The sequence below is a fragment of the Penicillium hispanicum genome (assembly GCF_028827665.1).
Source record: "Penicillium hispanicum strain IBT 35686 chromosome Unknown utg000006l_segment0_segment0, whole genome shotgun sequence".
NCBI lineage: Eukaryota > Fungi > Ascomycota > Eurotiomycetes > Eurotiales > Aspergillaceae > Penicillium > Penicillium hispanicum.
Window position 1 is genome coordinate 2,669,641 of NW_026623198.1, and position 15,202 is coordinate 2,684,842.

At 33.4% G+C, this 15,202-nt stretch overlaps 2 protein-coding genes across 2 annotated transcripts; one reads left to right on the forward strand and one right to left on the reverse strand.

Moving 5' to 3' along the window:
* Positions 1-156: 156 nt before the first annotated feature.
* N7459_007335 (exonuclease V) lies at positions 157-2,202 on the forward strand (the record flags this gene model as incomplete). Its single annotated transcript, XM_056946503.1, has 2 exons — positions 157-604; positions 698-2,202. The coding sequence occupies 2 exons, from the start codon at positions 157-159 to the stop codon at positions 2,200-2,202; spliced, it is 1,953 nt and encodes a 650-aa protein (XP_056798502.1).
* A 158-nt stretch (positions 2,203-2,360) lies between these two features.
* N7459_007336 (heme-dependent oxidative N-demethylase family protein) lies at positions 2,361-3,860 on the reverse strand (the record flags this gene model as incomplete). Its single annotated transcript, XM_056946504.1, has 5 exons — positions 2,361-3,126; positions 3,195-3,318; positions 3,383-3,435; positions 3,483-3,585; positions 3,638-3,860. The coding sequence occupies 5 exons, from the start codon at positions 3,858-3,860 to the stop codon at positions 2,361-2,363; spliced, it is 1,269 nt and encodes a 422-aa protein (XP_056798503.1).
* Between the last annotated feature and the right edge of the window lie 11,342 nt (positions 3,861-15,202).

The window sequence follows — 15,202 nt, forward strand, 5'->3', positions numbered from 1 at the left end:
CTCATATAATGGCAAAGACGGCAGACTGAAGCGCGTCCAATCGTCGCAATCGGATTGCCAAGTTACCTCATCTGTTCCTCACAACGCGATGACGCACCTCGCGTTTCCAACTCCCGCATGCAACCCCGGATATGAGCCCCCTCCCCTATCGCAGGCATGCCCTGCTCACCGCAACGACCGCAGCCTGAGGACCCCGATTCCAGCGACTACGGGTCGGACTTTACCCCGGAGGAAGAGGCTGTCTTGAACGAGCTGCTCACAAAAGCCGTTGCGGAACACGCGACCGCTGAGCCCGACGCCACTCCGATCCAGACCTTGACCCCAAACCTCATCGCGTCTCCAGGGCTCGTGCGCGCGAATTCTGTCGCAACACCAGAGCTTGAAGATCTTGCGTCTCTCCAGCCAGCCGCCTTTGAAGCGCTTGTCGCGGACATCGAGGATGGCATTGAGGAACCACCGGGTGTCCGGTTGCCTAAGGTGCTGGGCCGGGAGAAGCCTCGTTCACCGTGGCGACAAGCGAGCCAGCGACCATGGTCTGGGGCAGGTACTGTATACAGTGCCGGCAGGTCAAGCCAGGGCGCAAACAACAGCGACCGCGCGTTTGGTATGGTAGCCCTCCATTTCCTCTCTCGATTCTAGCTCCGATTTCAAGCATTGTGACTCTGGCTGACACCTCCATGTCCGAAGCGTTTAGTAGAGCATCCTAGCTCAACCGAAGGCAGAGAACGCGAACGGGAACGCCATGCTACGCGGGAACGCGAATGGACTCAGGAGCACCAGGCGGCCGCGACAATGGATTCCCGGTCCCCGGTCGAACGCTTCCGGCGACCGCCCAACAAGGCCTTTTCCGTTACAGACTTGGTCTCGCCGGCGTGGTGTGAGCTGCAGTACTGGTATACATTGACAAAGCATGGCAGGAAGAGAAGAACTCCTGCCATGAAGAAAGGCAGCGTCGTGCATAAGACACTCGAAGATGAAATCTACACGACCGTCCCCGTGGACATCACTACCAGGGAAGATGCATGGGCACTCAGGATATGGAATGTGATCCAGGGATTACGCATGCTGCGTGACTATGGAATTACGCGCGAGTTGGAAATTTGGGGCGTTGTCGACGGGGAGCTGGTCAATGGGGTTATCGACCAACTATCCTACGAATGCCCAGACTCAGAACTGGAGGCCACGGCTGCCAGTTATTATGCGGACGCGGCATCATCGCGAGCTGCCTTGCCAGAGTATCAAATGTCATTGTCAGACTTTTTGCTGTCTTCCTCTCAGGGTGGAAGGAGACTTTCAGATCTCGCTGAGCTTGATTCCATGGATGAGGATCGTCCGGCTCCCCCAACGCACGAGATGTCACCAGCTGTCTACGGACTCCCACGCATATATATGACGGATGTCAAGACAAAAGCCAGCGGTTCTGTGCCAACCGTCAAGAGCACTTCTTTTCGGCCTACTCTTCTTCAACTACAGCTTTACTACCACATGCTCAACCGCCTCATCACGAGCGATGATGTTACAATGGATGTGCTTGCGGCGCGCTACGACCTCGATCCACACCGCACTTTCACTGATGCCTTCATCTCTGAGGTGGGCGGGCTCAACGATGAATTCTTCGATGCTACGTCATCACAGGAATTTGACCTCGATGATATGCCAACGCCAGATGATGTCGGTAGAATCTCCCATGAGCTTTCACATCATTCCAAAACTACATCCGTTCCTCCAGGTTCTAGCCAGGATTCAACCGGCATTCTATTGACACATGGCACCCTTGCCCGCCTGTGGAGCTACATGAAAGACCAGCTCCGTTTCACTTTTTTTCCTTCAGTCACAGAAGGACAGCTTGTTGCATCATCTATTCCATCCCAAACTCAGCCAAAAATGCTCGAGCAATACCCTACCTTACTCTCACCTGTACTTACCGCACGGTATCTTTCCTCCGCTCCCACAGAGGATCTTCAGCCCCGAGTTCTAGGGCGTCGGTCTTTTCTCTTTGATCCCAACAACATGACATCTTATCTTAGCGACCAGATGGAGTGGTGGCGTGGAGGACGGGACCCTCGCGGAGTCAACATTGCGGAGGCTTGGAAATGCCGTATCTGCGAGTTTCGAGACGAATGCTCCTGGCGACAGGAACGGGAGTGGGATCTAGCAAGACGAAACAGAAGTCGACGAACTGGTTCTTCGGCGGACATTTGAGCAAATTCATTGACTATAAGGTTCTCCTACGGTCTTTAGGTCTTTTCAGAAGCCTACGCTATGGCAGACACTGGTAGGGAGTACCAAATATAAAGGACACAGAGTACATAATACATAATACATCAACGAGATATAGGAGTCTCGACGATACATCCATCTCAGTAGGGATAACTCCGGACTTCGTCCTCCTTGTCCACCTCCAACCCAGCCGCCACCTGCTCAGCGTGCTTCTGATCCAGATACTCCAACAAAACCTCTTCATACTTCTCCTTCCCTTTATACCGGGAGACATCATCCCCCCAACTCCGAATCGCGGACGCCAGCCTCCCAGGCACATAAGGCTCCTTGACAATATCCGTAATCGGCTCAAAATACGTCCGGATGGTAAACACAACCGCCCCAGACCGCGGCAACCGCCGCAGCGACTGCCGCTCCGAGCGAAAGAAATGATGCTCAATCGCCCGGTTCTTCTCCGCCGTATTCCACGACACCGTCTCCTGGTCCTCGGACCCGATACTGGGCGACCACGGCAGACTATCGTCGACCTGGATGAAGTAGTTGTTGCGCAGCACGGGCTCCTCGGGCCGGAGACGTCGGAAGAAGTTCATCATGCCGCGCTCTAGTTTCTCGCGGTACTGGGGCACGTCGCCGGACGTGTGGATCTCGGAGAGCGCCATGCCGAATTTGTCGCTGAGGCGCCAGAAGCCCGCGAGGAGGATCGCGCCGGCGAGGAGGTAGTATTCGCCGTCTGGGCGCTCGAACATGAGGGCGAGATCGTCTTGGACGAGGCGGGCGGCTGTGGCCATGGGGTCTTCAGGGAGCGGGCGTTGGGTTATGTTGAAGGATTCGTTGGTGACGGCGTTGATGATTCCGGTTGCAGTTTTTTGGAACATGCTTGGGTATCGTTCAGGGAGGTATTCGCACCTGTGGATGAGGATGTTAGGCTGTTGCTGGGACGTTGTGGGTGGGTGATGGGTAGGTGATTCGCTTACAGTTCTTCTAGCAGTTCTATAGCACCGTCCATAGCTTCTGGGACGGTGCCGTAGCACTTTTCGCCTCGCTCTTGGATCCGTCGGGCTTTGTCGGCGTGGAACTTGAGGTAGTGATTGTCGAGCTCTGCATGCCATGGGCGTGGTCAGATGCTGGTTGGCATCGATGGGGGCGTGAGAGCTGTTCCTACCGATCCATTCATCCCATTTCATGCTTCTCAGACCCATAGTCACAAAATACTTTCTGCAGATCCATTAGAAGAGCTTCTTTGAGTGGTGGACTAGACTTACGGGCCGTATCGGAATGGTCGATATGGAATTGGCTTGGAGGTATGGACATTCCAGTCTGGGTATGGCGGTACCGTCGGCCTCTTGAAATCAGAGGGCGTCCATTCTGATGAATTGTTAGCAGGCCCCAGAATACTGATGGTTGCGAAAGGACTCACCACCGGGCTTTCTTGTGACTTTCCCGCGACCACTGGGTTTTGAAGCTGGCTTCTCGAGGTCGGGAGTGAGAGGTCTGGATGTCTTGCCGTAGGATGACGTCCATTTTCGAGATATGATAGCGATAATAAAGGCACAGACGTTGAGGACGAGGAATGCAGCAACGATCTCTTTGGTCGGCATGATAGAAAGGAGAGTTCCCCGAAGGGAGTCTGTTGCCAACATGATCCAAGCTGTATAGTAGCTGGATAAGGTCCAGGGATGTATTATGATGCAAGACGAATCTCAAATGGGCCTGGAGCAATTATTCTATGGAATCATGACCCGGTCAATAAATACCAAGGCCACAAGAGTCTCAAGACGACTTGACTCCGGACGTGTAAAGGCGACTGTATGATGACAAGATCCCTCCAGGGCTACATGTAGGAACCCTTATCGAATAGTAGAGGAGAACAGATACGGCCTTGCATTCTCACACGAGCTGCCATTCCTGTTAATCGGATGCGAGTTCAATCCTTATCTCTGAACGCCGATACAGTGGCTGCTGGAGGCAGTAATTCGCCTGCGTGGCGGGGAAATGAGCGAGGGGACTCTCCGCAGCGTCTCTATCGAGCCGTGGAATCCGAGGGCACATACGGCGAGCCTATTATTGCCCGACATGGCGACTGGTCTGCAAGAAGAGTAAACCTCGACATGGTTTATCTGCGGGGAGTGCTTATCACCCAGTGGTTACGCAGGAGGGGATTTCTTCTCCGAATCGGGTAAAGTGACTTTTCGTGATTTTTTTCTACCCCGGATTCTGGCTTCAACTTTAGAAAAAACTCTGCGCGAACCACGGAAATCACACCCACTCGGTTTTACGACCCGTGGCTACCATCAAATTACTCAGCGAACCCTGCAGATTCTCCTGACCCTAACCTCGCCTATTCTCACCTGCCGTGGTGGCCGCTATACTGGGTAGGAAGGGAAAGAAAGGGTCGTTAACCCCTTAGCCTGCCCCTAGGCTCTAGGACGACAAAACTATAACGCGTGAAGTAGCTAGCAGCCTTAAGGAGACAGCTAAAGACTAGAAGAGACTACTGAAGGAAGATACTAGTCCTCTGCTACTGATTAAGTGAGTTTAGTAGCTTATTAATACTATCTTATATTACCTTGAGGTTAATAAACGCGCCTTGATTAAAGGAGGATAGATAAACTAGGCCCTTATAGCTAAGAATCTAGATATAATAAAGTGTGTCGAGAAATTCCTTAAGTTATATAATTGTAGTATATCCCTAAATATCTATATTTACCCCCTCTCCTTTATATACTTTTATCTAGTAGCTATCTACTATAATATACTTATAAACTATATAATAATAATAATATAGTCTTTTTATATATTAAATTAGACTATTAAGGCTAGAGTAGATATAATCCTAAATAATAACCTTAGTAGCTTAGTTATAGTATCTATATTTATCTTTTAGGAGGCGCTATAGATTATAATATAAGCTACTGATCTAAATATTATTAATTTTTTATACTAATAAAAGGAGGAACTCGTTTATAGAATTAATTATATTGTTAATAATTACCCTAACCTATAGGATATATATATTTTAGTAGTATAGGTGCTTTTTAGTAGAGATATCTAGATCTAGGTAGATAGTGTTAAAAACCTTAAATTATTTACTAAAGGGGCCTTTAAAAAGGAAAGATAGGTCTTTATCTTTAGAGAATAGGCAGTGATTAAGTATAAAATCTATATAGTTATTATATATAGTCTTACTATCTAGTTTAATCTATATACTCTTTATATAGCTAAGAACCTTAAAAAGGAGAACTATTGCTATATTACACTATATATAGAGATAGTCTATATTAGCTAAATAATCTTTAAGTAGAAAATAGACACTAATAAATCTTTAATCTTAAAGCTTTTTATTAAGTTTAGTAACCCTAAAGTTACTAACTAAGCTATCTACTTTAGCCTTATTTACTAAGGTTAGAACTATAACTGTTAGTACTTTAATATATTATATTACTTTTAGTAGTGCTATTTTTATTAGTAATATAGATATATTGCCTATAACTATTTATAAAATAGACTTTTTTATATTTACTGTATAGGAGAGTATAATACCTATAACTATCTATCTCTAAAGGACTAATCAAAGGTATAGTATATATTTTATATCTTATATAAGATAAAAAAGTATAATCACTTTATATTCTCCTATAATTGCCTAGTATAGATAGGAATAATTATAGTATTTAATAAGAGATAGATTATAGGCTTAACCCTATATCTATTACTACTCTCGCCCCCCTTAATAAACTCTAAACTACCCTCTCCCTATAGCTTCTCTAGATCTACCCCTTTAGAGGTAACCTAAATAATATCTTTACTATTACCTCCTTTTTAGAAGCAGAACTATAAAGGCTCTATATTATTAGTCTATATCTTATTAAAGAAGTATAGGATAGAGCTAGATTTAGATAATAATAATAAATATAAGACTATAGATATAATATTAAATAAGGGTATCCCTTTAGTTACTATAGTAAATCTATAGATAGTCTTAGCCTATTATATCTATAGTAAATTAAGCTAAGATAATACTATAACTACTATTAGTAGCTTATAGACTATATCTTTTAGTAATTAATAATTAAGTATATTAACCTATAAATATTATAGGCTAACTATTATAAATTATATAATATAGTGACTATATACCTCTTTAATAAGAAAAAAGTATAGGACTTTAAAATTATAGCTATCTAAAAGCTTTTTATCTACTTCTATATTACCCCTATAACTATTTACTTCTAAGCCTTATTAAGGTATTTCTATATCTTTTTCTACTTAATTACCCTTAATAAAGCTAAACTAAAGGTCTATTTTTTTATTAATAAAGAGATAGATTTTAAAATTTAGTTAATCTAGTATATCTCTTAGGATATTAGTATATTTATTTTTAATATCTCTTTTAGCCTACTCTATCTATATAATATTTATCTCTTAGATAAGCCTCTAAACTACACTCTATATTTAATGAAAATATATACTGTTTACTTAGCTACCTTTAAAGCTATTAATAATTTTTAAAGAGCCCTCTATAAACTAAACTAGTACTTAGTTTTTAAAGATTTTAATATACACTACCCCTTTTAGTTCACTATTTATTTAGCCTTTAAATATAATATTTATATAGACTAATTAATAATCTTTATAAGTAATATAGGCCTTAGTCTATTTACTAAACTAGGTACTATAACCTTTAAAGATATAGTCTTTAAAAACTAAATATAGTCTATTTTAAACCTTATCTAGGGTTTATAGCCTTTTATAGACTAATATACCTAATACTAGACTTAGCCTTAATAGCTCTATACTATTAATTACTATTTAGTCTTTACTAAGTTTAATCTATCCTAGGATAAGATATAGCTTAAAGAAATCTAGGTATAGAAAAAAGCAGACTAAGATAAATAATAGGATACCCTAGCTAGTAAAGAATAGTTAATCCTAGATAACCTTAATAAAGCTACTAAGTTCTTTACTAAAATACTAAAAGATACTACTTTTAATACTATCTTAATATATAGGCTTTATTTATACTTATATTTAACCTATATTATTAATCTTAAGCCCCTCTAGGCTTAGATAAAATATACCTACTATTAGGCCTACTCTAGGGATAAATAAGATTATAAGATCTACTACTAGCTATATTATAAACTTAGCTAAAAAAGTAAAAAGGCTGCTATTAATATATACTAGACCTAAACTACTAAAGTATAAAATATTAATAACTTTTAGTATCTCTCTTACTAAGCCTAATCCTAAAAGACCCTTTATATAATCTATATCCTAATATTTAAAATTAAGGAATATACACTAACTATAGCTAAAGAAAAAGCTAAGACCCTCTAAAAGGCCTTTTTCTTTTTAATCCTAAACACTAATACTATTAATATTAAAACTATAATCTACTTTAATAAAGTACTATATTTACTAATTACCTAAGTAGAGATCACTTATATAGTTAAATATATAGCACTATATAAGGCTTTTAGCCTTAATAAACTATTTAATACCACTATTTATTATATAATAGAAGTGCCTATAGTATTAAGTTTTATCTAATATCTTTTCTAGAGCTATCTTAATAAAGACTACTACCCTACTTATTTCTAATATTCTACTATAGTTATACTTAAGAAATCTAGTAAACTTAACTATTTAATATTTAAAATATAGTACCCTATTTTATTACTCTTTACTTTTAGTAAGGCCTTTAAATTAATTATTACTTAGTAGCTAAACTACTAAACTAAAGTATATAGCTTACTCTTAGATATCTATATAAATAGCTAGATAGGCTAGTCCTATAAATATACCTTTTACTTAATTATTAAATATATATTTAGTATATAGAAAGTAAACTAAGATATAGCCTTAATACTCTTAATAGATATTATAGGCGCCTTTAATAATATATCCTACTAATAACTGCTATATAATCTCTAGGCTAAAAAGGTATCTAAGGTAATAGTATAATAAGTAGCTAGTTTCTTTTTAGATAAGACTACTATATTAGTATTACTTAAAGGTCCTATAGGCCTATACTTAATAGCTATTAGTATTCTTTAAGGCTCCTCTTTATCTTTAATCCTATACCTCTTCTTTAATACTATACTAATTAATACCCTTTAAGCCTAATTTCCTAGCCTATTAGTAGTTAGATATATTAATAATATCTACCTCTTAACTTATAAGAATAATCTAAATATAAACTATTACTAGATTAAATAAGTACACCTTATAGCTAAAGAATAGAGCTATATATATATTTCCTATTTTACCCTAGTAAAATATAGCCTTATCTATATATCCTATAAAGGTATAATGTTACGACCCTGGCCCTCGCAGGGACTACACACATGGTCTCTATGGTCCTGTATACCGCACGCACCCATGGTCTATATAGGCCGCTGTACCGCATAGGGATTTACACCCCTATACATACACAGATAGCACACCAGTAATTAGTTTATACTCAGAATTAAGTCATTGGTTTCTTCACTCTAATCCTTTTATTATCTTATTAGACTGCCTCGCAGAGCCAGTCCTAATATTCTAATTGCTTTAAATCTACTGGATTAGACTATTAAAACCCTTAGCAATATCTTATATCACTTATAGTAGCTCGCGCCTCCTAAGAGAGGATCTTATAAGAAAGGCCAGCTAGAAATAATAGAAGAAAGCTAACAAAAAGCTATTCTATTATAATCTGTTATAGCTACTAATCTACTAGAGAATTATCCTTTATAAGTACCTAATCCTTTATAAGACTTAGAAACAGTCACACTAACCACTTTTAAATAGTAAGATAATATAATAGATATACTATATAATACTAAGTAAGAGGAATAAAGGAAGCAGTATAATCTATAGCTAAAGAGGAATAAAGCACTAAAGCAGCTTTTTATAGTTAAAAATAAAGAGGCTAAACTTATAATATAACTCTATAAATAAAAGCTTATTAAAAAAGCTATAAAAAAATAAGATTAGTTAGATAAAGATAGGACTACTACTATAAGTATAGTTTTTACCTTAGCCGCCTTATAGGTATCTTAAAGGCTACTATCTAAATCTGTAAATAATCTATTAATAATATTACTAATAGTATAGTACTAAAGGCCTCTATTACTCTTTAATAGACTTAAAGATAACCTAGCTAATAAGTAAATTTATATAAAGGAGCTATATAGCCCTTTAGATATATTAATCTTTATAAGAAAATCTACTAAAGAGTAGGATACTCTAAGAGTAAAGCTAGGTCTCTTCTTTAACTAATATCCTAAATAGTTCTACTTAGAATAAATAAAGGTTACTAAAACCACTGAATTCTTTTTAAATAATATTATAATCAGATAGTTAGATTACTACTAGATTAACCTATAGAAAAAGGTCTTATAGAGCACCTTTAAGATATAGGCTTTTACTTAAGTAGCTAACCTTATATAGTTATAAAAGGATACTAAATAAGATTAATAGTATATTACTTAAAAGCACAATAAAAATATTTATATATATATATATAATATCTTATTATAATTTATAACTAACTATAGATTATATCTTTAAAATAGGAGTATATTAATTACTTAGAGACTAAAATAGTTAATGAGGTTAGATTAAAAACACACTAATAAGGAAATCTATATAACTATATTTAAAATAACTAGATTACTTACCTAGTATATATAAAGGATAGTATATCTTTATATATTATAAAGCTTAGATTTAAATACCACTAAAAAAGGCTAGATAAAAGTACTAACTTAAAGACTAACTTAAAGAAGCTATATAGATATAATTAAAGATCTACTAATATCTAGAGTAGTGATAAAGGGAGGCCTCTTAGAGACCTATAAGATAAGAAATATAAACACACACTTAGAGCACTAAAATAGTAATATACTAAGGATAATCTTTACTATATCTATAAAAAAGTTAGTTATCTTAGTAAGGACTATCTAAAGAGCTAAAAGAATCAGTAGGACTAGCTAAAAAAATAGAGAACCTAGTGCTATATACTATAGTAATATTAGGTTTTTTAAAGAAAAACTTATAGGAAAGCTCTCTCTATATACTAATCTATAGTATATTTATAGTAAATACTTACAAGAGTGTACTAATTTAGATTACTAAGATACTAATTAATAGTAGAGCTATATAAACCTTTATTAGTTAATATTAAATAAAAGTAAACTTAAAAGATATAACTATAGAACCCTATTTAATTAAAGTAATTAATAAGTATAAGATCTACTTATATAGTTAAAAGGAAATAGCCTTAAGACTAGTGGATAACTAAGAAAGATATAGTATTATTAAGATCTTCTATAAAGCAGTCAATATAACTAAGTATAATATTATTTTAGGATATAACTAGCTTTAAATAGTTAACCTAGATATTAACTAAATAGCTAATAAATAGTTATACTACTAAAATATATTTATTAAGATTAAAATAGTATCACTAAAAGCTTTTAAATAAGAACTACTGCTAAAGATAGTATTCTATATCCTTTATATAACTCTATATAGGTTAAGGGATAAAAAAAGATATACTATAAAGGCCTATTTTATAATAGTAAAGATAAATTACCCTATATATATAGAGTACACTAACTTTATAGATATTACTAATAAAAGGCGAGCCACTCTATTACTAAAATATATTATATATAACTATACTATTAAATTAGAATTAAGGAAAGAACCCCTATTTAAGCTAATATACCTTTTATCTAATATAGAGTTAGAAGTTCTTTATATATATATTAATAAGAACCTTAAAAGAGGTTAGATTTAACCTTTAAAGAGTCCTATAAGTGTATTAATTCTCTTTATATCTAAAAAGGATAGAAAGCTTAGATTATATATAGACTATTATAGTCTTAATATAATTATAATTAAAAACTACTATCTACTATTATTAATTATAGAGTCCCTTTTACAGTTAATAGATATATTAATCTATACTAAGCTAAATCTATATAATATATATTATTAGATCTAAATTAAAAAAAGCAATAAATAAAAGACTATATTTAGAATATATTATAGTCACTTTAAATACTATATAATACCTTTTAGATTAGTAAATATACCTATAACCTTTTAGTTATATATTAATAAGGCTTTAGTAGGCTTAATTAATATTTTCTTAGTTATATACCTTAATAATATCCTAATCTTCTTAAAAGATAAAAAAAGCTATATTAAGTATATTCAGACAGTGCTAAAAAGGCTTTATTAGTTTAAGCTCTATATTAAGCCTTTAAAATATATATTTCACACTAAGTAGGTTAAATTCCTAGGATTTATTATTTTATATAATAGTATTACTATAGATCTAGCCTAGGTAGAAATAATTACTTTTTAGCCTAAGCTAGAGTGTATTTTTAATATTTAATAGTTTATTAGCTTTATAAACTTCTATTATTAGTTTATTAAGTTATTCTTAAAGATAGTAGCACTATTTAATATACTAATCTAGGGCCTAGATATTTAGAAGAAAAAGCAGAATAAAAAGAAGGTTAACTTCTACTTTAATAAGAGTATAAAGGAAGCTTTTTATAAGATTAAAGGGATCTTTTAAGATATATCTTTTCTAGTATACTTTAACCTAATATTTAAAACCTTTATAGAGACTAATATATTAGGTAAAATAATCAGTAGAATCTATTTATAGCTATAGCTAAAGATAAATATATAGAAACCTATTATTTTTTACTTAAAGAAGATAATCCCTATAGAGACTTAGTATAAGATTAAAGACTAAAAAATATTAGCTATTGTGGAATCCTTTAAAGAGTAGTAATCTTATCTTAAAAATAATCCTAACTTAGTGATTATAAAGATAGATTATATAAACTTAGTTAGTTTTATAACAATAAAGTGTGGTCTCAGGACCCCTATTAATATATAAGCTGCGGTAGGGTGAAACCATTCAGATGGTTTCATTCCTGGACCTTTTAGTCTATGGGAATAGTGGTTATCCGTAGCACCGCGTTTTCTCAAAAGAAGCTCTTTTATTATTAAATATACTAAGTAGAGTACTTAGCTAACTTTAATTTTATAATCTAGTTTAAAGTAGGTTTAATAAACCTTATAGATACACTAAGTAAAAGACCTAATTATATATAAAATATCACCTAAGATAGCTTATATAGTATAATATTTATAAAAAAGCTATAGGAGGTAATCTTTAAAAGTATAGCTAATTAACCTAGAGAGGTTTAAAGATTAATAACTATCTTAGGTATAATAGATCAAAAATCACTACCTTTATCACTTATCTTATATAAGAAAGCTAAAGAGACCCTTATAGGGTCCTTAAATTAATCTAAGCTTTAAGAACTATTAAGTAAGCTTATTTAAAGGATTTAAGCAAAAGATCCAGTAATAAAAAAAAGATTATAGAGATTAAATAGAAAAGAGTAAATAAAAGGTTAATAGGTATATAATAGGGAAAAACCCTTAGTAATAGCTTACTATATATTTAGAGAAAGGTATATATCCCTTATCACTAGAAAGCTATAATAGCAGAGATCCTTTATATCTACTATAATAACCTATAAATAGGGCACTATAGTAAATAAAGGACTAAAGAGAATATCTATACATAATATTAGTAGTATAATATATATAAGATAATTAAGTTATATATAAATAAGTGCCCTATATACTAGTATAATACTATTTATTATTATAAGCTATATAGGTTACTAGAACCTTTACTAGTCCTATAAAGACCTATAGAGTAGATAAATATTAACTTTATCACTAGATTACCACTTATAAAATAGTAGGGAAGGGTCTTTAATACTATTATAGTAGTGGTAGACCTTATAATAAAGTATTCCCTTTATATCCTTTATATAAAAGACGTTAATACTAATAACCTTATATATCTCTTTTATAAGTATATAGCAATAAAGTATAGTATACTAGATAACTTTATTAATAATAGAGGTTTAGTCTTTATTAGTATATTCTAGTTAACCTTTTATTATATATTAGGTATAAAATATAGGTTATCTACTATATTCTATCCCTAAATAGATAAATAAACTAAATAGCAGAATCAGACCTTTAAATATTATTTATAAAGCTATATAAATTAGTATTAAGATAACTAGCCTTAATAGCTACTAATAGAATAGTATATTTATAATAGTATAACCTATATAACCCTAAGGATACTATCTATAGAGGCCCTTATAGATTATAAGCTTAATCTTTATATCTTAATCAGGGAGGAACTAATAGAGCTATATAAAGATATAAGACAATAAGCTAAAGATCTAAAAGAGATATAAGAGGACCTCTATATATACTTAGAGAGAGTAAAAGAGATAATAAAGAAGATATATAATAAGAAATATATCAATAAGACTTTTATAGTTAATAATTAGGTCCTTATATATAATAAACACTTAGATTTAGATAGACCTTACTAAAAGCTAGATTATTACTATACTAAACTATTCTAAATTATAGATATTATTAGTAAATAAATATATAAACTAGTCCTTATATTAATATACTATAAGGTACACTTAATACAGTATATCTCTTTACTTAAACCCTATAAAAGTAACCTATAGTAAAGATATAATTAATTAGATCTAATCTTTATTAATAAATGCCCTAAATTTAAAGTAGAATATATCTTTAAAAGCTATAAGAATAGTATAGAACTTTTAGTTAAATAGGAAGGCTATAGAGACAGTAAGAACACTTAGGAACTAAGGTTAAATCTTAAAGATATAGAAGTATTAGATTAATTTAAAGAAAAAGAAAGATTAAAGCTAACAAAAAAGCCTTAGAAGTTAACTAGATATACTTCTATAGCTATAAAGAGAGGACCTAGCTAACTAAAAAAGAATCCTTTAAGGTAGATATAGCACTAAATATTAGCTTATACTATATAATTATAAACTACTAAAGATAGTTTAAAGCTATAGGTATTTATTAGCTAGTAAAGGCAGCTAAATAATATACTTATTAAAAGGACTTAGTATAGATTAACCTCCTTTAACTGAAAAAGCTAGCTAAACTATATAAGAATTAATACTAGAGATAAACTCCTAGCTAAGGATATATTAGTATAATATATAGATACTATAGAAGGGGTTATACTACTATCTATAGATTTATAGGATAGAGATCTAGATTATATTAGTTTAGATATAATCTTATAAAAACTATTAGTGAGATTGCTATATCTATAGAATACTACTAATAATGACTATTATACCCTCTATCTCTATATACTATTCCTAGTATAGTAAGTATAGCTATTATAATTATTATAGTTAGTATAGTTAGTGTAGGAATTAATAAAGAAAGCTACCTTTATAGTAGTAAAGGAACTATATCTTCTAATATATTAGTAGATAGATTATCTAAATTAATTTACTAAATTAACAATTATTATATACTATTAAACTCTTTAATAAGGCTAACTCACTATATAGCTTCTATAGATATTATAAAAAGCGCTAAAATAACTATATTAGCCTTATTATTAAGGCGAGGATTAACCTAAGATATAGTTTATTAGTATTAGAACCTACTAAAGAATAATATAGATAATCTACTATAAGACAGACCTACTAAAGAGCTAAATAGTATACACACTTTATCCTTTTAAGACTAGCAATATATATATACCCCTATATATACTAAAGTCGTTAAATATATTATATATACCACAATACTACTAGATTTAATAGTATATTTAGCAGTTGCTAGTTTAAGATATATATATTAGCTATTATAGCGATAAAGACAACAATAGGTTAATACTATAAGGATATACTAGATAAATAATCCTTATAAAAGGACTCGCGATAAAGAAACTGCTTACTATACCAGATTATAGGTAAGCTATATATAAGAGGTCTATATCTTATAAAGACACTAATTTACTATAGCAGAAGTGAGGGAATTGGAGGAACAAAGGCCTCACATTAACCTATAAGGACGTAGGCCCTCG